A 22,256-nucleotide genomic window follows, 5' to 3' on the forward strand; every position below is an offset into this window, starting at 1 on the left:
GGTGTATTTCAGCCTTTAGAGTCTGGCTGCCGATAATGATAATACCTCTCAGAAGTACCGATTTTTTACTCCTTAAGCGTGGGCAACGACCGGAAGACAATGTTTGGCATATAAACTTGTCACCAGATATTATTTAGCCGTCTATATATGATTGTAAAATATTTGTTATTTAAATACAAATTATTTTTGCACATTTATTTAATTTTTCATCCACCTCAGAGCAAAAATACTTTATTTTGTGTATATGTATATTATCATTCCTATATTAAATGTAGTCCTTAAATTTGAGGGCTGTTTTAAATAAAAGTGTCGAGGTTTGTAAAGAGTGAGTCTACACATTGAAAATAAACCCAATCATTTGAGAGCATTCAGCAAGGTAACGAAGCAATTTATGTTTGAAGCGCGAGCTCTCTTTTATACGTTTAATTTCTTGGGGTTAGTTATTCCAAAGACGGACAGAGAATACAAAGTATTGACGTTCAGTCACCAAACAACTGTATTTCATTGGGACTAAGTTTAACGAACGGCAAGACTTTGAAAATATAAGTCGATTTTTAAGGTATCTGGGTTCCTGAGTGTTTATGACCTTCAGGGATAACACTAAACATTTAAACCTAAGCAAATCGTCAAAAGATATGGAGGCAATGTTTTTCGCAAAAACAGAAATGTGGTCATAACGTTTTTTACAGTAAACGTATCTTGCAATGTTATTATACATACAAAACATTAAGTTTACCACGGCACACACTATCACAATGAGCATATAATTCCCAACCCTACAGTAACGTTGGTAAAAAATACATTTTAGCTAGTAGCAGTCGAATATTTACTGGTGTAAAGTGCTGAGTAGTCCATATATTTCGAAGCATACCATAAACTTTGCCTATGGCAATAAAGATGTGAGTCAATGTGGAGTAATGTCACAGTTCTATTAAATGTAACCCCTAAATTTGTAACAGAGTCCACATATTTAATCTCAGCGTCATTTAGTCTGACTTCTGTATAGCCATCAAGCTTGAGATATATTTTGTATATAACGATGCATTGGGATATATCAGGGTTAAGAATTAATGCGTTGTCAGAAGCCCACTTTCTTGTGAATCTCAAGTCAGAATTCAAATTGCTGATGCAAATATCAATGCATTTAAGGGGCAACTAACATATAATTGAACTTCATCGGCATATACCTATGGTACATGGGCATCATTATATTTAATCACACTAAACAAATAATTAATATACAAGACAAGCAAAAAAGGGCCTAAGATAGAGCCTCGAGGCACACCTCTGGTTACAGATAGGAAATTGGAGGAACCGAAAATTCATTGGAAAATAAACATAAAATACAACAAAAAAATTATCTGCATTTTCTAGGTGTCAAATAAAATAACTCTTTTCACAAATAATGGCATGTGATTTTATATGCAAGGTTTTAAATAATGACTTGAACCTTATGACATAATGAATGAATATTTAGTGTGGAGACCCTTAGCATCTATGACACATTGTAGATGTTTTTTTATATTTTTTTTATAGAATGAACTATCGCCACCAGGTCATAATTGATCGGTACTATTTGTTATTTTTCCAGTATTGCAGTTTTAAGCGCTGTTAGGTGAATTGGTGGGGTGTAAATTAGGTGTATCCATGATCTTGCAGCAGTTATGTATATAGAAGCCACAGCTGCACTCTATGTTCCTTTGCTTCGGATCGTTGTGTGGATAAAATTTGAAATACGGGTTGTCGCACTTTTTTCCAAATGCCAGGTGTTTTACTCCTCTGCACATGCAACCCATCTCATAACACTCAATTTACCAAAATTGACAGTCGGCATAATGCCAAAATGATAGAGAAATAGAATGCGCCCTCTGAATTCGCCGTTTCATAAGAGTCCATCAATAAACAAACAAAAGGAAGGGGAACTACTTGGTTGAGAAGAAGAAGAGTAGGCGAAAGCATTGGAAACAACCAAACACAAGGAACTATACGCACATACACGTACTTTCTAGCCACGACATCTTCCGCATAAAAACGCTAAAAAAACTGGAGGCTTTTATGTGGATAGCGCCATTCAGCCGCCTGTTGACTGGTTTGCATGAGAGAGGTGTTAGATGAGTGGGTTTGATGGGGCATGTGAAAAGGTGGTTAGTGTTGTGCAGGGTGCCTTCACATGCCGGGCATATGTTAAGTATGTCGCAGTCGATTTTGGATAAGTAGGAGTTTAACCTGCTACAATACCCAGAACGTAATTGTGCCAAGGTTACGCGGGACTCTCGGGAAAGTTAAAGCTCTTCGTCTGCGATTGGTGGTGGTTGGACTCCGATGATGGCATTCGAGGGTCGGGAGCTGAAGAAGGTGGTAATGCCTGTACACTGTCCGATCTAGTAGGTGTCTGTCGTCCGCGTAATTGAGAAAATGCCTCCTGACGTACCTAGGAGGTGACTCAGGCTCAAGTACATGTCTGCATGGGTGAGGCCTGCGGTAACACCCTAGCAGAAACTGCTTGCTGAGCAGTTTGTTATGCTCCTTCACAGGCAACATATGGGCCTCATCGTGTATGTGTTGTATCGGGGACATCATTAGCCATCCTGTCGCAGTCCATATTACAGTGTTTTGGCAGGTCTGGAGCTTCGTCCACTGCGAATCACTGATTCCAGGCGACCAGACAGGTGCAGCATAGTTTAAAACCGGTCGGCCTATTGCCTTGAAAGTCGACAGCAACATTACTTTGTCTTTGTCCCAAGTGCAAAGTTAGTTGCAATAGCGGTTGTATGCGCTGAGAAGGAGTGCAAGCTGTCAAAGGTAACTCCCAATATTTTGGGGTGTTAACCGTCGGAATTGGTGTGTCATCGATTTTTACCTTCAGTTGCAGCTCGACCTCCTTTGTCAAGGTGGTGAAGAGAGTCGCCGTGGAAAGTGGGGAAAAGTTGTAAGTTCCTCGCAGTGAAGAGGCGAGAAAGGCAGGCGAGGTAGTCGTTTACTTTGGAGCATACCTGTAGGCCATCAATGTCATTGCCCGACGCCATGATCGTGTAGTCGTCGGCGTATGAGACCAGTGAGACTCCCTCTGGTGGCTGGGGGAGTTTCGAGATATAGAAATTGAAAAACAAGGGTGAAAGGACACCACCTAGCCCTGTCTGGTGTAATCTCCCCTAGTTTTGTTCGTTTGTTTTGTATTGCGAAAGGAACTGTCAAAATCGCAAAAAATAAAGTAACTGTTTTTTAATGGCGCCACCTAAGGTACTCATTTCGCCTTGGGTATAATGTTGTGATTTTCTAATACTGTTAATGCTTTGCGGCTCACTCATATCGTTCCGTCGTTGTAAGAGGACATCATTTTCATACAACATGACGTTATCCCAATAGTCGAGATATTGCATCGTAGTAAAAGATAAACGCTTTTCAATATTTGTGTAGATAGCAATAGTTTCTTACTTGCAGATCTTGAAAAGTATTTGTGACGCAATATGACCTGGCATACAGTTTCATGTGAGACAACAACACCACACTGTTCCTTGAGTTGTGGTCGAAATCTGAAAATTTTGATCTAGTTTCCGTATCAATAAGCGCTCTAGATGTTTGGTGATCTTTGCGTTTTCAGTGCGATTTGTGACATTATATATTGTGTTCCGCGTTACAGAAATCATTTCCGATAACTCTAATACACTTTTCCCCATTTGGTGATTATAATATATTTACATTTTACCAGTCATTTTAAAAACACTATATAGTTTAATTTGTTATGCACATACTTAGATCAAAAATCAATCATCAACTAACAAATAAAAACGTAGGAAATTTTCTGACAGAGAATAGGTGACGGTACAATAATTAACAAATTTAAGTAGTATATATTTTTGTTGTAATTTTCAATTACTTTAAAATGAACTTCCAGGGGTTTTTAATGAACCCTTTTTAAATGCAATGTATCATATTTGATTAAAAGTATTAAGAGCTGTATTTTTGAGACCTTTGTTGAGATATTGTATTTATTTTCAATGTGTGAATTCATTTTTGACAAATAGTATAATATGTACGGATTTACATAGGCGCTACATATTTTGGTAAACAGTACTAGCTACTACATCTACAATTAATACATATAAATGATAAATATTTTCCAAGTTTTCAATAAAAAATAATTTATAAAAAATAAAGATATTTTCTTTGTGCTCTAAAGAGGAAAATAAACGTTATATTAATTGGTAAAAATGAAAAATAAATTTAATTTATTTCAGAAGTACACAATGATACATGTGTGTGTCTTCACCAACGGATATCCATGTTGCCCATCCCCTGTAAGTTTAACTTCTATTATACTTTATACATACTTACTCGTATATAGGACCGTTCCTCCAGAGCCCCGAGACCAACATTACAGTATTCAAACTTTTTTGTTTCCTTTACGGCCGACCGACAAAATTTAAAATAATAATCTGATTTTTTTAAATGGAAATCAATACTCATACGAGTATTGCTAATGTCGACTGGCAGTAGTATGGACTTTTGTCGATTCATATTGCAGACTCTCATCGACGTGTACGTATGCCGTGTCTGTTTTCCGTGAGTACACAGAATTGGGCAAAACGTATGCCCGTATCAAGTGAAAACCAGTTGCTTCCGTTTGCTTACACGTTTAAAAAACACATTGTATAATAACCCAAAGTCAAAAACCAACAAATGCAAATAGTTCATTTATTTATAATTCACAGTAGCGTTTTCCAATTATTAGGTGCGTGACTAAGTTCCAACTGTTTGTCAATACATAGATGCCGCCAGCAGTGTGTGCTAGTCGATTCTAACATTCGATTCGACACGTTGATGCATTTGCTGTCCAGCAGCTTATATGTGTGCGTGTCGGATGACACACGTACTTGCTTCGTGTCACACATGCTTGTTGTCGGCTTTTGCATGATGAAAATCAAAAATTTTAGATATTAGCGTCATGCACCCGACACGCACACATATAAGCTGCTGGACAGCAAATGCATGAACGTGTCGCTAAAGCATTTGCGTGGCCTGAGTACAAAAATATGAGAAAAGAACACGCAATCCTATGATTATGCTGAAAGAATAATATAGAAATATTACAGCTCTGGTGCAGACCAGAGTAAATGGGTTATTATTTCGATAAAAGGAAATACCATAAAACAAATGATGTGTATAAAAATTCCGTACTTTCCCAATTCCTCATTTTATGACCAAAAATCCGTTTTTGAGTCATAACAACTACCTTATAAAATTTCGCTAGTTCTCAATATCTAATTTTTTAAGAGTAATCAAACAGCCAAGCATTTGCGATTTCCCAGTTTTGCTTTTGTTACGTTTAAAATTTGTCCAGTTTTGACAAAGTTGTGAAGTAAGTATTTTTGAAAGTACCTTTAATACCGTGTCAAAAGACCCAGGGATATGGGATGAAATTTTGTCACAGTTGAGAAAATTGTGATAATTTTGAAATTGAATTTATAATTTCAAGTACTAAGGAAATGTTCTTTAATAATGGTGGTATTCATTTTGCCTTCCGCAAATTATGTGGTCACCCAGGATTCTTTTGAGTTTGTGCATCATTGCAGGACATTGCTCATTTGCGTTCTCTTCTCTATATAATTTGAAGATTTCTCACAAATAAATTTTCAGTCTTCGATAAGTTTATGCATTCCTTAAAACATTTTCGGTTATATGATCCCCAAGATAACTCGGGATTGTGTCAAACCTGGTAGTTTCCTATGAGTTTCTTTTTTATTAGGTAGATAAGGGTAGTCTGGAGTTTCATTTCCTTCAATGCCAATGTGATGAGCCGAAACTTAGTATGTCATACCAAGTGTGTTCCTCTTACTAGTTCACTTACCCGTTTAGAGGTCGCCGGATCAGATATGAAGTACTTAATAGCGCCAATTCGTCCAATTTTAATTTAATTGAAAGATTAATATCTGTTTCGTGTGCAATGTAGTGCTTCGGCGCAAATTCCATTTGCCAACTTCATATATTTATATTGTTCATACTTATTACCCTTAACTTTTTCACCCCCATGGCGTGTAGATCTTACGAAGTGAGTGACTAAAATAGTTTGACCTTCTCACTCGCAGTGAAACTGTTATACCTTTTTTTCAAGGCAGCGAATGATATGCTATTACTATCATCTTGAAGAGCCTCTTTAGTGTAATGTATGCATTTCCAGAAATTTCTGAAGCTCATATGCTTGGCTCCCATGCTTACATGTCATGCTTTTCTCTTTTAAAATACAAATAAGGTTGTGTGCGACCTAAATTAAACTGCCAAATTTGTTAGAGCGAGCGCTAAGTGGGCAAAGATAAGAAAATATGTAAGTACAAATATATATAATTTTTACGTTAGCGCAGATAAATACATGTATGTATATTTCGGATATATTATAATATTTAGCAGGCTCGGAAGAATCATTTATACATATGTAGTTCCAAGAATGGTGCTCCAGCTGATGAACTCTTTTCTTCTTCGATGAACTCTGCGGAGAACTATGATGTGTGTAAAGTTGGCTGTTCTCTAACACGCGTTCATATTGTACCGAAAGAAGTTGCTGAATATTGTAAACCCAGACCGACTTTTTCGCGATATTGAGATATTTTATGTAGGCAACAACTTTAAAAAAGCTCTAGACACTTGTGTACCAAAGTGTGTATTGCGGCTTTTAGAGAAAGATGCCATAATATGATAGCTAGCGCTACATTCTGAAACCTAGTGACATAAAAAAATGTTTCCAACATCTTTGCGTGCTCCAAAAGCTCTCCGCGAAATTCATAACCGATTCCAAGGCGTTAGTGGTCATCCGTAGGTGCCGGAGTTATTTGAAAGAATTGCCATTATTGTCTTTTAGCATAAGAGTTAAGTTAAGACTTATTTGAAGAAAGTGCACTTCTCTACTCGCCATGAGAAAAATTGTATGTGAAAGTACCAACATTTTAGAGATGATCAAGTAAGCAGCAGATGATCAAGCGAGAAGTTTATAATACGTTCACATATAAGTAGATGATCTACTTTTTCGTGCTTAACTCCTAATCTATAGTTAAAATGCGAGAATTCCCATACAAAATTTCTCTCCCAAAAACTGAGATTATAAAATAATCCAATACTTTTTAACTGGCGGGTCCCAAACCCAGCGCACAACGAGCTATCCTGGAATGCTTCGTCTTCTCACGTTAGCTCACTCCCGAACGGGTGTTCGGAAGCTACCCACAGGATACGTGGGCTAATCCTGGACGTTGCGAGCTGCTTGAACCATATGCAGAAGAATCGTCCTGGCCACTCCCAAGTGAATGGCGACCAGTAACTTTCCCCACTTGCGTGGACTTCTACATATGGAACCATCCTCCATTCCTCTTCTTACTTATTATAAAATGTAATGTCGAATTTCGAATTTTTTGAAACCTCAGTAGACATCGTTTACGTATTCCCTCCAACTGATTTTATTAGCAGCTAATTTCGCAATTAAATTAGGTATTCCTTCTCCTTGTATTTTCTTCATATCGTTAATATCAGGTCAGTTCATAAGTTCGTGCGTATTTTACCCATAATTTCACTTCTGTACGCCTTTTGCATACAAAAAATTATGCGCGGTATATAATGAAACTATTTATATTTTCTTTGATACATATATTGTGCATTCAACAAGTGATTTTAATCGCGGATAGAAGCACGTGTTCTTAAAAAATAAAATGGAGTCTTCGAACGCGTATAAGAGGCATATTTTGTATTTTTTTTATAAAAGTGGTAAAAATGCAACAACTGCTGCTGCAGAAATAAACACTGTTCACGGAGAGGATACCGTGAGTGTAAGAACTGCGCCAAAGTGGTTTTCAAAATTCCGAAGTGGTAACTGCGACGTGGAGGATGCCCCGCGCGCTGATCGTCCTGAGGTCTTTAACTCCGACGTCTTGCTTGAGCTCGTGGAAGCTGGGTCAAATTTGACAGTCGATATGATAGCTCAGAGGTTAAATTCATCGCATGGAACAGTTCACAGGCACCTGGTTCAGTTGGGAAAGGTTTCAAAGCTGGGAAAATGGGTTCCGCATAGACTTTCCGTCGCCAACCTTCAGCAGAGAGTGACTGTGTGTTCTCAGCTGCTGCAACGGCTTGAAAGTGAATGTTTTTTGAACCGTATCGTTACTGGTGATGAAAAATGGGTCCTTTACAATAATCCTATTTAGATAAACCAGAACCGACCCCTAGAGATGGCCTTCACCCCAAGATGATTCTCCTGTCTATTTGGTGGGATATGGCGGGTTTTGTTTATTATGATCTTCTGGAACCAAACCAGACGATAACTGCTGATTATTATTCCTATCAGTTATCAAACCAGAATGAGGCACTTAACGCTCGAACTTATGGACTGACCTGATATTAATTAAACAAACCAAAAACACCGAAATATTCCACCAAAATAATTTCTATAAAGAAAAACCGTTCACAACAGTATTGACAGCTAATTGCCAATTTTGCAGGTAATCTGTCATATGTGAACAGGTAGATTCATTTTGTGGATTAATTGGTAATTAATGCATATGTGAACGTGCTTTTAGGATAGTACTTCCAAGTATAAGTAACGACATTTTACGGAATATGCTTGTTGTGTATAAACAAAACGAATTGTCAAGCAAAGAAGCAAAAGTTTGGCAAACAAACGCCATTCTGATGAGAAAAATGGTAGTTGACAATTTGCAAGTTATATTTACTTTAAAATAATGTCAAGTTTTTATAGAAAACACAAGGTAGTACTAGAGAGTAGAGGGTTTGAAGTGCTACTGGGTGCTGAGAGAAGAGTTCCTTGACACTAGGATAAAGCTTTTTTTTTGAAGACATGATATCGATTTTCTGTCTTTTTTGACATTTTTGAGCAGTTTAAAAAGATAAATAGTATGCAAAGAGCAACGTGGGAAGAACCGTTGCCGCCTTTCCTTTGCTCCGTACATGGAGCAAATGATGAGATTTTTGACAATACACTAGTTGCCAATAATCACATCATTAATTTAGCTATTGGTCGAGCTCTGCCATCACAACAACCAGCATCTACTCCATCGCGATCACAATGTTCATTACCACCTCCAGTACTTAATTCTGGTCGGAAGAAAATCTCGGAATTTTAAAATTGAAAATAATTGGAATTTTAAAAAATAAATCGCGGGAAAAATGCCTGAAAACGGAAGTTCAACGGTGCCGTCGTTCAATTACTAAAAGATAAATAAAGTAAATATTAGAAACAAAGATAAAAAATTAAATAAAATTAAAGGCGCTTAAAGAAACACTGAAGAAGCGAATTTAAAAATAATTTTTATATTTTGAATTACTTTTTATTTTTAGTTTTTGAACTCTTGTAATTTTTTTTTGTCGATATTCAAATGAATTCTTGATATATTTAATTTAATTTAACGAGGCCAATGAACTGTAGTACTAGAGTACTTGATTTAAATAAAATAAGTTTTCCTTTTTTAATTGCAAGTACAAGTATCGAGGAATCACTACCCCCACCGTACCAATAGCGAAAAGTGGAAAGCATTAGAAAATTAAAATTAATTGCGACATATATTTGTTATCAAATTTTATACTTATTTATATCGAAAAGTGGCAGATATTGGGAAGAGGGGCGTGGCCCCACTTCAAAATTTTAATGAGCAGTGCGTATAAAAAGGGGTCTGCGATGTTGAGTGGGGTAGTGGAGACTACCATTCAGTAAGGCCCGGGCTCAAAACCCGCTGTGGGTGTGAAACACCCGCCTAATATATACTATGTATAATGTAATATCAGTGATGTAATGACATATAAAGGTCGTCAATTGAGTGTGTGGGTTATTCACACATAGTAAATTTATACATATAAAAGACTTCGTTCTGTGTGTACATCTGAGTGATCTAATAATTACATATATTCGTATATTTAAAAAAAATTTATTTATGCTTTACATTATTACTCTGAAAAACTCTGATTCATATCTATTAGTTCTTCTTATTCCACTACGACAATTCAGATCAATGTAGAACTTATAACTACAGTTGCGGACAAAACTCTTCGTACGACCACTTTTTTTTTAATTTCTCCCGATCTAAAGCATTTAAGAGAAACGTAATGATGCAGTTTTGTTTTAAGTCTAATTATATAACAAATGAAAAAAAAAATATTTTCAGTATTTACTTTAAAAGTTATTCACGAAAACCCCAAAAAAGGCACTGACAAAAGTGTACATACGAACTTAGAAAATAAAAATTATCTAGGTAAACTGGAAATTTGTGGAAATTAATATGTTGTTGGGCTACCACCAGCGTCGATGACTGCTACAACAAAAACAACAACTGCTTGCAAACGTCTGGGCATTGAAGCTCCTAAATTTTCAAGCTCCTCCAACGAGATATTCTGCCATTCCTCCAGCAACTTCTCTTTGAGGATTGGAGCACTAGTAATAGAGTGCTTCCGAATCTTTCGCTCCAAAATTTCCCAAACATGCTTAATAATCTTTAAGTCCGGGCCTTTGAGGAGGTGAATATAGTTGCCGTGGAGCATAATACAGTAGCCAGTCCTTGACGATTTGCACAGTATGCTTCGGGTCATTATCTTGCTGGAAGATCCAGCTCGAGCCTAGGCCTAGTTTGTGCACGGATGGCATCAGGTTTTGTTCCAAAATGGTCTTGTGTTGGAAGCGATCCACATTTCCTTCAATGAAAACGAGGTTTCCAACTCCTGTGGCTGCAACTGCTCCCCAAACCATGACACTGCCACCACCATGCTTCACAGTTGGAATCAGATTCCGAGGATCCATGGCAGTGTTTGGTTTTCTCCAAGCTTTGGCTTTGCCGTCGCATCCAAATATGTTTGGACTCATCAGTGAATAAAACCAGTTTCCAAAATTCTATTCCCTTATTAAGGTGCTTTTTTGCAAACTCCAGACGAAGCTTTCGGTTTTTCTCGCTTATAAGGGGCTTCTTGTGAGGAGTTCTGCAGTTGTAACCTTCATCATTAGGGACCCTGCTTATTGTACGTGGGTGGACAACAATTTGATACCTCTCGGCTACCTCCTGGGCCAAATCAGTAGCATGTATTTTCGGATTCTGATTCACTGCTTTGCGAATAAAGGAAGAAGGGTGCATTGTTTATGTTTGAAGTCACGTATCTTGAACATAAGGTGACAACCCAAGGCAACAAAAGAGACAAAGACAAAATTAAGATTGGATACGATCAAAAAATACATGAAGTTTTCTAGGACTGTGCACGTATTACCGCCGCTTTTTTGCTGGATTCGCAAACGTTGCCCGGAGTCTCCATAATTTCACTAAGAAGAATTGTACTTTTAGGTGCAATGCAGTTGTAACCCAATAAAGAGTGGGAATCCAATACGATAAGAAAAATTCAATTGAATGACTCTAACCTGAAAACGACCATGGAAGCGAAAGACGTTGGACGACAGTTGGTTCTACGTTACCGAAACGACCCGGATTTATATCCGGCCAAGGCGTGTCACTCCAGCAGCATTCCCTGTATGTAAGTATGGGGAATGTTTATGCTCATACAACAACAACAACGTTGGAGAAATACCATCAAGAACTGTACTGGAATATTGGGTGCAGTGGAATAGTTCTGGATGTGGTGCGTCCGTTTCGAACTAATGATTTTTGCAACAAATATGTACTCGTTATTAACGATTACTTCAGAAAGTGGCCAGAAATGTACGCTCTTGAGTTATATTCAGACCAAGGAAGAAACTTCGCGTCCGCAGAAGTTAAAAAACATTCCTCTATTATTGCTGTTTATAATGCTACTACTTTCTTCAAAAAGACCCATTTCCAATGAATTTAAAGTTTTTTATTAATTTCCTTTAAATGATGTGAATAAATATGTATGAGTACAAAAAAGAAGTCAAAGATAAATAAAGAGTGCTAGTTTTTGCTATTGAAGCCGAAAAATTTAATTTATTTTTTATATTAAAACTCATTCTTGACATACTGTGTGTAGTTTTTGGTCGATTAGTTTTTTCCCGTGCATACATTAAAACGTGTGGTGGTCACCGAATACTCGTTTGGATGGTACACCACCGTTTTAGGCCCTGCTGCGGTTCTAAACCATAGAACATCTCTTTCATTGTATTTTTGTCATTTAAAAGCTGATAATATACTTTGTGCTCCAATATCTCCTTTAATATTTGAATTGAGACACAATTGTTTGTGTTGGTGGAACTGTTAAATATGTTAGTTCACAATCAACTAAGGGTGAAAAATAATCCTCGGATAACGGCTTCTCAAATATGTAAAAACTTTTGAAATTCCAATGGCAAACCTCCGAGTGTATTTCTGCCATGAAAAAAGCTCCTCATAAAAAATATCTGTCGTTCGGAGTAGGCTTGAATGTGTAGGTCCCTCCATTGGTGGAACAACATTAAGACGCACCCCACAAATAAGAGAAAGAGCTCGGCCAAACACCCAAAAGAGTTTTTGTTTCCAAAAATTGAAGAGGATGACATGGACGACATTTGGTTTCAACAGGACGGTGCAACTTGTCACACTGCCAAAGTTACACTCGAACTTTTGGCTACCGTTTTTAAATTCCGACATCAACCGCCGCCTCGGAGCTGTGACTTAATCCCGTTGGACTATTTTTTGTGGGGAGCCGTTAAGGACAAGTGCTATGCGAACCATCCAGAGACGTTTGATGCTTTAAAACACGAAATCAAAGATGCCATTCATGAAATTGGAGCCCATACAATCGAAAATGTGCTTAAAAATTGGGTTGATCGAATGGCCTACTGTAAAGCGATATTATTTTTCATTTATAAATGACAATGTTCAATCTTCAAAATAAAAAAAAAGTTTGAAAAAATATTGATTCGTTTTTTTTTATAGCCGATTCAAAAAGCAAATTTTACATGGCCCACCCTATATGTATAAACGAGAGGTGCTGTTTATATTTCTGGCTAATTATGGAAAAATTAACATTGATGGGTAAAAATGGTTTTATTGGTTCTCAAAACATTCTTCATTTTGATTTGCGTTCGTTTGGAGCAGTGCGTTTTTAAATTGTGTGGCATCCAACGTGAACACTATTTTCTTACCACATCAAATTTTTAAAGAAATTTTAATTTTTTATTAATAAAACATAGATTTTTGTGCCTATTATTAGTGGCTGCCTTGAAAATGTTCGGTTCGGGCTTAAAAATAGATGTTCGTTCATTTTCTAAATACATGTTTAATTAAATTTTAATGACACGACTGCTATTTTTTCGAATTTTCTGACTCTGAAAATAGTTTTAAGCTATTATATTTAAACTTAGCTTAATTATTAACATTTTATATGAATTTATTTTAAAAATTATTATTAAATATTTACCAGGCTAAACGACAAGTGGACGATTTATTTGAAGATCTAAGAGATGGCCACAATTTGCTCACACTTTTGGAAGTTCTATCGAATGAATATTTGGTAAGTTGAAAACCCACACAATTTTTAAATTTTCTTTCATTTTATTTGAAATCTTTTTTTTAATCGCAATAAACTGAAAAAATCCAGTCTTTAACATAAAATAACAAAGTTAACAATACTAACAATAACAAAAACGCAAAACAGCGTTGACAAAAGTTTCTGTCTTGTATAGGGTGTTTGTTTTTAGCTGCATGAGAACTATCGATAACTAAGCTTTGGCAGCTGAGAAAGGTAAACTGTGTTGACATTTCTGATAAACTGTAAAAATATTTGTTCTATCGAAATGAACCTATCCAGTGGCCGCTCGAGGAAACTATCTCGCAGAGACATCCGTTTCATTCTAAAGAAAGTGGGCAAAAATCCAAATGTTAATGCTTAAAAATTAGCTGAACATTTAGCAAGCACATCAGAAAGGTGTGTTCGCCTAAGAACAATTCGAATAACTCTGAGCAATCACGGATTCCACAGGAGAACTATACGCAAAAAAATTTAGGTTAGGTTGAACCGCTTGTGGGATACACATTTGTCCCTATCTCACCTGTGGTTTTCAAAAGCTTTATAATATTTCTTTGCGCAGAATTCAATTGAAAAATTGCCAACGTAATAAACCTACGTCTGGATAGAGCGGGACAATGACACAGAAGAAATTTACAGCTTCTGCAGAAGCCATGTGTTTACAACACACCCATCGTATTAGGCAGTGCCCTGTTATAACTGAGATCAGTGTGTAAGACTGTGCTTATTTTGGCTTAGCGGAGATTCTGTGCGTTTAGCATTAAGGGTCGGCCACAATTATCGGGCGATTCCACAGGTGGCTTCGAAATAGAGCTCCATCCTTTCTGCGGTTTCTTGAAATATACGTTGTGAGATCCATTCAGTCCCATTCCTGACAAGCTTATCATTTCATTTCCTTCAATGTTCCTATGTCCTGGAACCCAGATCAGAGGAATATTACCAGCACACCCAACAGATTTGATCTCCTCCTTACAGGAGTTTACTAAGTTAAAACTGCACTATGGTTTCGTCAAAGCCGTGCTTGAGGCTTGGCTATGGGAAAAAATTTAATATCTCCCTCGCTCTCACGTTTCCTAAGCATTTTGAATGCCTGCAGCACCGCGAAGACTTCTGCCTGAAAAGCACTTGCAGTATTCGGCAGTTTAAATGAGATAGATAAATTGGTTGATATAGAGAAAACCCCTGCTCCGTCATTGAAGGCAGGGCTACCAATTTCTGTACAGATTTTTCCCACCCTACAATCCTGCCAATTTGGAAAGATTGCCCTGGGATGACCCTGAAACTCCAGTTTGCGGATAGGGAGATCTGTCCGAAATTCAGAGAAATACGGTGTTAACTGCCCAAAAATACTACCATGTCCCTTAAGGGGGGGGGGTAGGGTCACAAAATCGAAATTTTTTTTCTTCACTCATCTTATAGTAAATCATTTCAAGAATGTTGTGTCAAAATTTTAAGTGGATCGGAGCAGAACTCTCAAAGTTATAGCCTTTGTAGGCACTCTACCTCGAATGCGGAGCATCGATAATTTCTCACGAGTCATTTTTTCAAACGCGTTTTTCCCGAAACGACTTCTTAAAAGTCGGTGCCAATCACAACTCCGAAACTATTCAACCGATTCTTTTCAAATTTGGCACACGTTTTCTAAATCAAAAATACCTCCCCCCTACACTGTTTTTTTTTATTTTTTGTTTTTTAAGGTTGTTTTTCACTTACAAATATGGCGAAATTTTTCGCCAAAAATGCTCGTTTTACGTTTTTTTGCCACCAAAACTACAAAAATGAAAAAAAAAAAATTTATTAATGTAGGGGGGAGCATTACGTCCTACTTTAACTGAAAAATTCAACTTTTTTAGTTTCAGATGATTCTACGACGAATGCCGATTGGCACCGCAGAGCACCTCTCGAAAAACATATCTCCAAAAAAACTCTGTCATGGGCTTATTTGTCAATATTTTATTATTAATATTTTTTAAAAACTTATTGAAAAGATGTACAATAACATGTAACTGATTTTATTAAAGTATCTTAAGCCATATTTCTGTAAAAAATTCACAAAAAAAGTGTTTTTTTTTTAGCGCTAAACCCTACCTCCCCCTTAAGAGATTGCCTCCAGAGGCCAACCTCCTTCAACCTGATTGCACTTTGAGCAGAGATGAAGCACCAGCTTCCCACCAAACCAGGCATCCATACGTTTAAATTTGCAGATCCACTACATTGTACATCCAAAGCACGACCTGTGGCTTGAGTCGCCATTTTTTGCCGAACATAGATTTTTAAATTTGTGGCTTCCAATGAAGTTTGAAGTCAAGTATCGCTCACTATCGAGGTACCTAACTTCCGATGAAAACGGAAGAACATGAATGTTGGAAATTGAAAAATTATTTCTGTTTAACTTCTTCTTGGAAACCCAGTGAAAACAAGTCCAGTCAGTTCTTTTACGATTTCCACGGAAATATAAGGTTTCCTGAACGCAATTGATTTGAAAAAGGATCAGCCTATAATCCGAAAAAGAGCTCTTTTGGGAAACCATAACTGCAGAATGGCGAGAGAATAATATCAAGAACTAATTCCAAGCCGCTTGATGTTTCCGATGCTGGGAAAAACAAATGTTCTTCCAAATTAGTAGATTATGGCTAATTAAAAAATCAACACAGTCGATCAGATATTATCGTTCTTGGTCAAGAGAGGTGCTGCATTTCTGGGCCATATAGGAGACACAAAATAAAACTTTCACTTTATGGTTCCATCATGACCACCGTCACATCTGGTAAACTGGAATTATATAGTAGTTCTTCCTTCAGTCCCATATTTTTATGCTCTCAGATCCAAGGCTCTTGAATCAGGCAGATATCGAAATCTTCGTCACGGAGAATGACAAGAGACCAGAGACCCGTTACTGATCAGCAGCAGAACGACAGAGCTGCGTTCCTATACTTTCCTTTACCTTGATGACAGACCAGTCATCTATCGGAACCTCAGGGTTTTGCAATTTAAGATACGAAAATTTCCAAAGTGTCCTATCCATTTTCGGACCCGTAGTCACCTTGGAATCTCCGAAGCAGGAATGAGCTTTAGCGAAACTCGTATCCAGAAACTCTTTCGAAACCTTGTCGGCATATTTTAAGGGACGAGAGCCTCGACATTGGCTATGAGATGTCTGACGGTCACGCCTGACCATGTCCTTCAATAACTCGCCAGGCAGTACCTATCTTCCACTTTTGGATTTAGCGTTCACAAGGTAGCTTGGAGATGATCCCTGGCCACTTCACCATAAGCCGCCCTCGCGGCCGCAGCTGCCACACTGGGCGTAGGGCCCTTAGCACCCTGAACTGTGGAGATTCTGCTCTTCTTGGCATAGCGCCCACTCACATCCTGTGAACGGTTGGGCTTAGCCAAGCTCTGTTCCGAACATTTAGGCCCTTGCTGTGGCTGGTTCAGCTTAGATGCGATCCAGCCACAATCGTACTCCTTGATTGTAGCTTCGCATTAAGCACGGTCCTCGATGTCCCTCTCGTGCGCTTTATTAGCCTGATCATTTTGTACAATCTTTCCTAGAATGAACTGGGCTGTCGTTACGCCTGGAGCAGAACACGGGATTTTTATTTTTCTTTTTGGCAACCTTCACTATGGTCGCCGGGGCATCCTTGCAGAGTCCACCTTGACTAGCTTACTAGAGATCGTCTTCGAGGCTGTTTGAATTCAGCTTGGTTTGAGAAGAGGAGTGCTGTGAAGTGACTCGGCCGACGTACATGGCTGGACGATCGTGTCCGTGGATCCGATCGCGAAGTATTGAAGAAGACGCCGAAATGTCGATTCGTCTTCGTTCTCAACTTGTACGTCTTTGTCCTTCGACTACGTGGAAAATTTTCCGCAAGGATCTTGGCTTATATGCCTATAAAATACAGCTCAATTCATTGAAACAAAAGGACAATCGTTTGTGTTAAATTTTTTCCGATTTGGCTAATTTAGATTTATTATTCAGATTTATTGGAAAAAGTCGTCAAATATTAGATTGATGTCGGATATCATAATCAAGAAATAAATGCCATGAAATTAACTACCAGATTATAATAAAAAAATTCATTCCAATTATATTTCTGTTTGGTTAGTTATCAAACTCTTAAAAAAACACCAGATATAAATGGCCCTGGTTGTTGTTGTTGGTTGTGTGGCTGAGATTCTCCCTCAATTTGTGGTGTGCGTCTTGATGTTTTTTCACAAATGCAGAAACTTACAGTTTTATGCCGCCTCCGAACGGAAACTGATTTTCTATGAGAAGCTTTTTCGTAGTAGAAATTCATTCGGAGGTTTGCAATCGTCTGCCGAGAAGTAGCCGCCATAAAAAAGCACGTTTAATATCGTTTGGTGTCTTAAACATCAAAAATATCGCCACCGGCGACCAAAGTATCCTAAAACGGATTCTGATAGCAGGGAGCAAATTTCTGCACATTCGGCCTGGGATATTGTGTGCTTCTTACATAACAGATATGTTAATATGATAATAATAATTTGGTAATTATATTTTATATATGTATTTCTAGCCGCGCGAAAAAGGAAAAATGCGTTTTCATATGTTACAAAATGCTCAAATGGCTCTTGATTTTCTTCGGTACAAAAAAATTAAATTGGTTAACATCCGCGCTGAAGACATTGTTGATGGCAATCCCAAATTGACGCTTGGACTTATTTGGACCATAATTTTACATTTTCAAGTGAGTACGAATAAAAGCTATTAAAAAATATTTACTATAGATTATTAGATTATTACTGTACAAATACATATATTCTACCATTAAATTTGTGGACGATATTCCGTTAAGGCTCCCTCACTAAATGGGGTAGGACTTACACTTGCTGTCGAGTTAAAGTTCTTTGGGTTTACTTTTCAGACTGTCAACACAAATAGAGTCGAAAGATGGAGCTTAAAACCGTGTTTAGCTATATATTGCTGTTGTGAGTGTTTTCCTCTTCTATGGACATTTTAAGCTGAGTTAATAGCTTTCATAGAGGCTATGTTGTGGGTCAGGAACTCGCCCGTTGTACCACATCCTACCATAAAATCTCTGCCGGGCTAAAACACTTCATCAAAAGTAGCAATTGAATTTAGAGCTTTGGCTAAATGGTACACCACGAATGTTGTCTGGGAATCGCGGTTGAGCTGGCTAGGCGACGAACTGATCTTACATCAGTCAATTCTGCCTAGTAGGGCATCCCTTTATCCTCAAGCAAGCTCTGGAGCAGGTCGGTTTGCATCGCGCAGGACAGCAATAGATGGATCATGGACCACAGGTCTGGGGTAGAATGAATGAACACAGAACTAAGTCCCTCAAGGAGAACGAATGGGGGTTCCTTCCAATGACTTCTGTCGCAGCTGCACTTTTGCCACACATCGCTGTCTAAACTCTATTTAAAATCTTAGTTTTTTGTATGCCTGGCAGGCTTACCAGCAGTCATCCACAGTATTTCATCGTTGCTTAAAGAGACGAAGTGGGCCCCTCAATACCCTTATAGAGAGTGGAAACCGCAGCAACCCAACCTAACCATAATATTAAATGAAGTGACCTTCAGCTATGTATATGGCGACTCTGAAAGTCAGATGATTTTTATGAGGAGTTTTTTCAAGGTAGAAATACGGTGAGAGGTTTGCCTTAACCTACCATCACCCCTCGCTATTAGAAAAAAACTTTTCTATCATTCGACGGCTCAAGTGCTACTTGAATCAAAAATCAGTGAATATATTAATATTTACGCGTTAGAAAGAAAACTATCTTGAAATCAGGGGTTGTTGTTGTTGTAGCAGTTCACGAGGCCCTGCCAGTACGGTGTAGTCACCGATCGTCATCGTTTAAATCATCTAATGGTAGACCCAGGAAACTCGGTGTTTCGACGGGGCAGTTAGTAACGTGCGGAGTACCTTCACATGCCAGTCATATGTATGTTGCGAATGTCGAGGTCAATTATCGATAGATGGGAGTTCAACCTATAATAGGTTGTATTTGGACTCTGATAACGGCAATGGATATCGGGAGTTCAAGGTGGCGAGAGTCTCCCGATTACTGTCGTTTAATGTCCGATACCGCCGCCGCCGTAGCCGAATGGGTTGGTGCATATGAAACACCAAATGATTTAAACTTATAGGTAATCTCTCTATATATAAATATATATATTTTTTGACTGATCCAGTAGTTGCAGTTGCGGTCCTAGATCTCGTAGATGTAGTCGAAGAGATACCTCCTGACTCGCCTGAGGTCGCTCAGACTCCAGTAAATGCCTGCAGGGGTGATTTCCACAGTAGCACCCTAGCAGAAATTGCTTGCTTAGCATTTTGCGGTGCTCCTTGACCGGGCGTATGGAAGCCTCGTTGTTAAGGTGTTATAGAGTAGTTATCATGGACATCCCTGGCGGCAGTATGTGGACAGGTCTAAAGCTTTGTCTACTGCGCATCACTAGAGCCAGGCGACTAGACAGACGCAGCGTAATTTAGTACCGACCAGCCAATAACTTTAAATGTCGCCTGAAATATTTTTTTGTCTTTGCCCTAAGAGCTGTCGGCCTGCGACTTGAGGACTTTGTTTAGATTTTGGATCTTAGAATTGCGGCTGTATGCGCTGAGAAAAGCAAACTGTCGAAGGGCACACCCAAAATTTTAGGGTTGTTGACGGTCGATATTCATATGTCATTCACTTTCACTTTCGTAGGTTTGGTAAGGGAAAGCGAGTAAGGCTGGCGAGATAAAAGGAATATTGTTTTTTAGCCACTGCTGGGTGGTTTTTGTCTTATGGACTGGAGCGGAATCTTGTTGGAAGATCCAACGCTCTCATTTATTGATTTTGCGAAACTTTTTGTAACGTTATAAACCATACTAGGTTACTGGTTCAAAATGGCTTTACAACCTCTCTAGGAAGTTCTCAATGTGGTTGTGCCATTTCCAATATCTCCGATTAAGCTCTCCAGTAACGTATAGAATTCTTACGCATCTTGTGGAAAGACGGCAACAAAATTGTTTTTTTATTGTTACTGGCTACTGGTCTTTGCAGTAGACCATTATTCAGCTGTGGGCGAATTTGACAGATGGGTTGACGTCAATTGGGATGTGTTTAACAAAATTTATCTTGTGTTAGTGATAAACGATAAAAATCAACACAGCCAATGATCGTAAACAAACCATTGCGATGGAGGAAGTCCTGATTTCGTTTGCAACTCACTTAGTGATATGAATCGATATTTTTGCTAGGGGATCGATAATTTTGTAGCTCCACTAAAAATGTTTGTTCCTGCATATAAATCCTCATACAGATTGAGAGCAATAAGTATTCTCCACCCAGTTACAGTGGCTCAATAAAGAACTCGGACATACATAGCTTGCAGCTTCAAATTCAAAATTCAAAATGCAAGTTAAATATTTGTATCTTTATATTTTTCCATTGAGTATTTAAATAGGATTTTAAAAATAGTAACAATAATTTAGAAATCCATTACCTCCTTGTTATCAGGCAGCATTCGCCAAATTGGTGTCAAGAAAGATATTGGACATCTGGCATTATTCCGATTGTTTGCAGTTTAGAAGGGGAAACCACAATTAATTTGCTCTCGGTACAACAGTGCAAAGAAAGAACCAAACGTATGTCCGCAACTGGCACAAATTTCTAGCCTCATTAACGGCAATATGGACCACAAACAATACCTAACAATTATGAAAGAAAATTTGTTTCAAAGTGCTGACAAGTTGGGAATTAAGAACAATTTCCAGTACTATCAGTATCCCAAGCATAAGGCATCTGATGACCGTCTATGGCTTATGTACAACTGCTCTAAAGTACTGGGAACACCTTCACAATCTCCAGACATCAATGTAATTGAACATCTGTGCGCTCATTTGGGAAACCAACTGAAAAAGCATATTATTAGAAACAAGCAAGACATAGAAGATGCTATTAAAGAAGAGTGGGGGAAAATAGATCCTTTAACATTCAAGAAGTTGGTCGAATCCATGCCAGGAAGTTTGAATACTGTGAGAAAAATTAAAGGCCGACTAAATATTAATTATATTGTTTTATCTTAAATATTATATTGTCACGAGGGGGCGAGCGGGGAGATATATCAGGATGTCCGATCACTACGTTTTGTCCACAAAAACACATTTAACTACATATGAATATTTTTATTATTAAATTCAATGTATCATTTTACAAAAACGTTAAATTCGGCTATAGGTTAGCCTTTTTAAGAGATAATGAATATTTTTGCGACTTCACTACTGCGACTCTGCACTCGAACTCCTTCACTGCTCGTCGGCGTCGGTCTTACTTCGCCGTTTTTCACAGCGACATAAAAGCAGGCAAATTCAAAAAGCGTATATGGCGAATAAGAAATGCAATTAAAAGGTGGTGACTTCGAAATTAACTCTGTGGTTAGAATGATTTAATCTCGGCATGTTTTCTTAAGTTTTGGTTTAAAGGTTACGTGACAATATTATTTGCCTTACTCTACTTCATATAAATGTCCGAGTTCTTTTTTGTCATGAATTTTGCAAAGTTTTATGTTTGTATTTTCTGTGTACGAATGAGTTGAATTTTTTTATGTTTTTTTGTGGTTTTGAAAAATACGCTTGAAGAACGGAAATAAATGTGACACATAATCACATTAAAATTGCATTTTAATATATATTTGTTGATTTAAAACCATATCACTTGGGTGTCCGAGTTCTTCATTGAAGCAATGTATATAGTATAACTCATTTACAAAACAACGTTCATGCAATCGGAGGTTAAATGTACGCGTATGAAATAAGTTTTTAATTTAAAATT

General features: G+C 37.8%; 1 protein-coding gene across 12 annotated transcripts in view; it reads left to right on the forward strand.

The window, feature by feature from the left end:
- The window catches only part of LOC129245563 (dystonin), a 181,339-nt gene that overhangs the window by 38,556 nt on the left and 120,527 nt on the right, over nucleotides 1–22,256 (forward strand). For all 12 annotated transcript variants that reach the window (XM_054883795.1, XM_054883803.1, XM_054883804.1 and 9 more), the window contains 2 exons: nucleotides 13,345–13,434; nucleotides 17,991–18,161. In XM_054883795.1, the coding sequence (XP_054739770.1) occupies nucleotides 13,345–13,434; nucleotides 17,991–18,161 (261 nt within the window). The remainder of the gene's footprint in view (nucleotides 1–13,344; nucleotides 13,435–17,990; nucleotides 18,162–22,256) is intronic.

This window comes from Anastrepha obliqua, chromosome 4, assembly GCF_027943255.1.
Source record: "Anastrepha obliqua isolate idAnaObli1 chromosome 4, idAnaObli1_1.0, whole genome shotgun sequence".
Lineage (NCBI taxonomy): Eukaryota > Metazoa > Arthropoda > Insecta > Diptera > Tephritidae > Anastrepha > Anastrepha obliqua.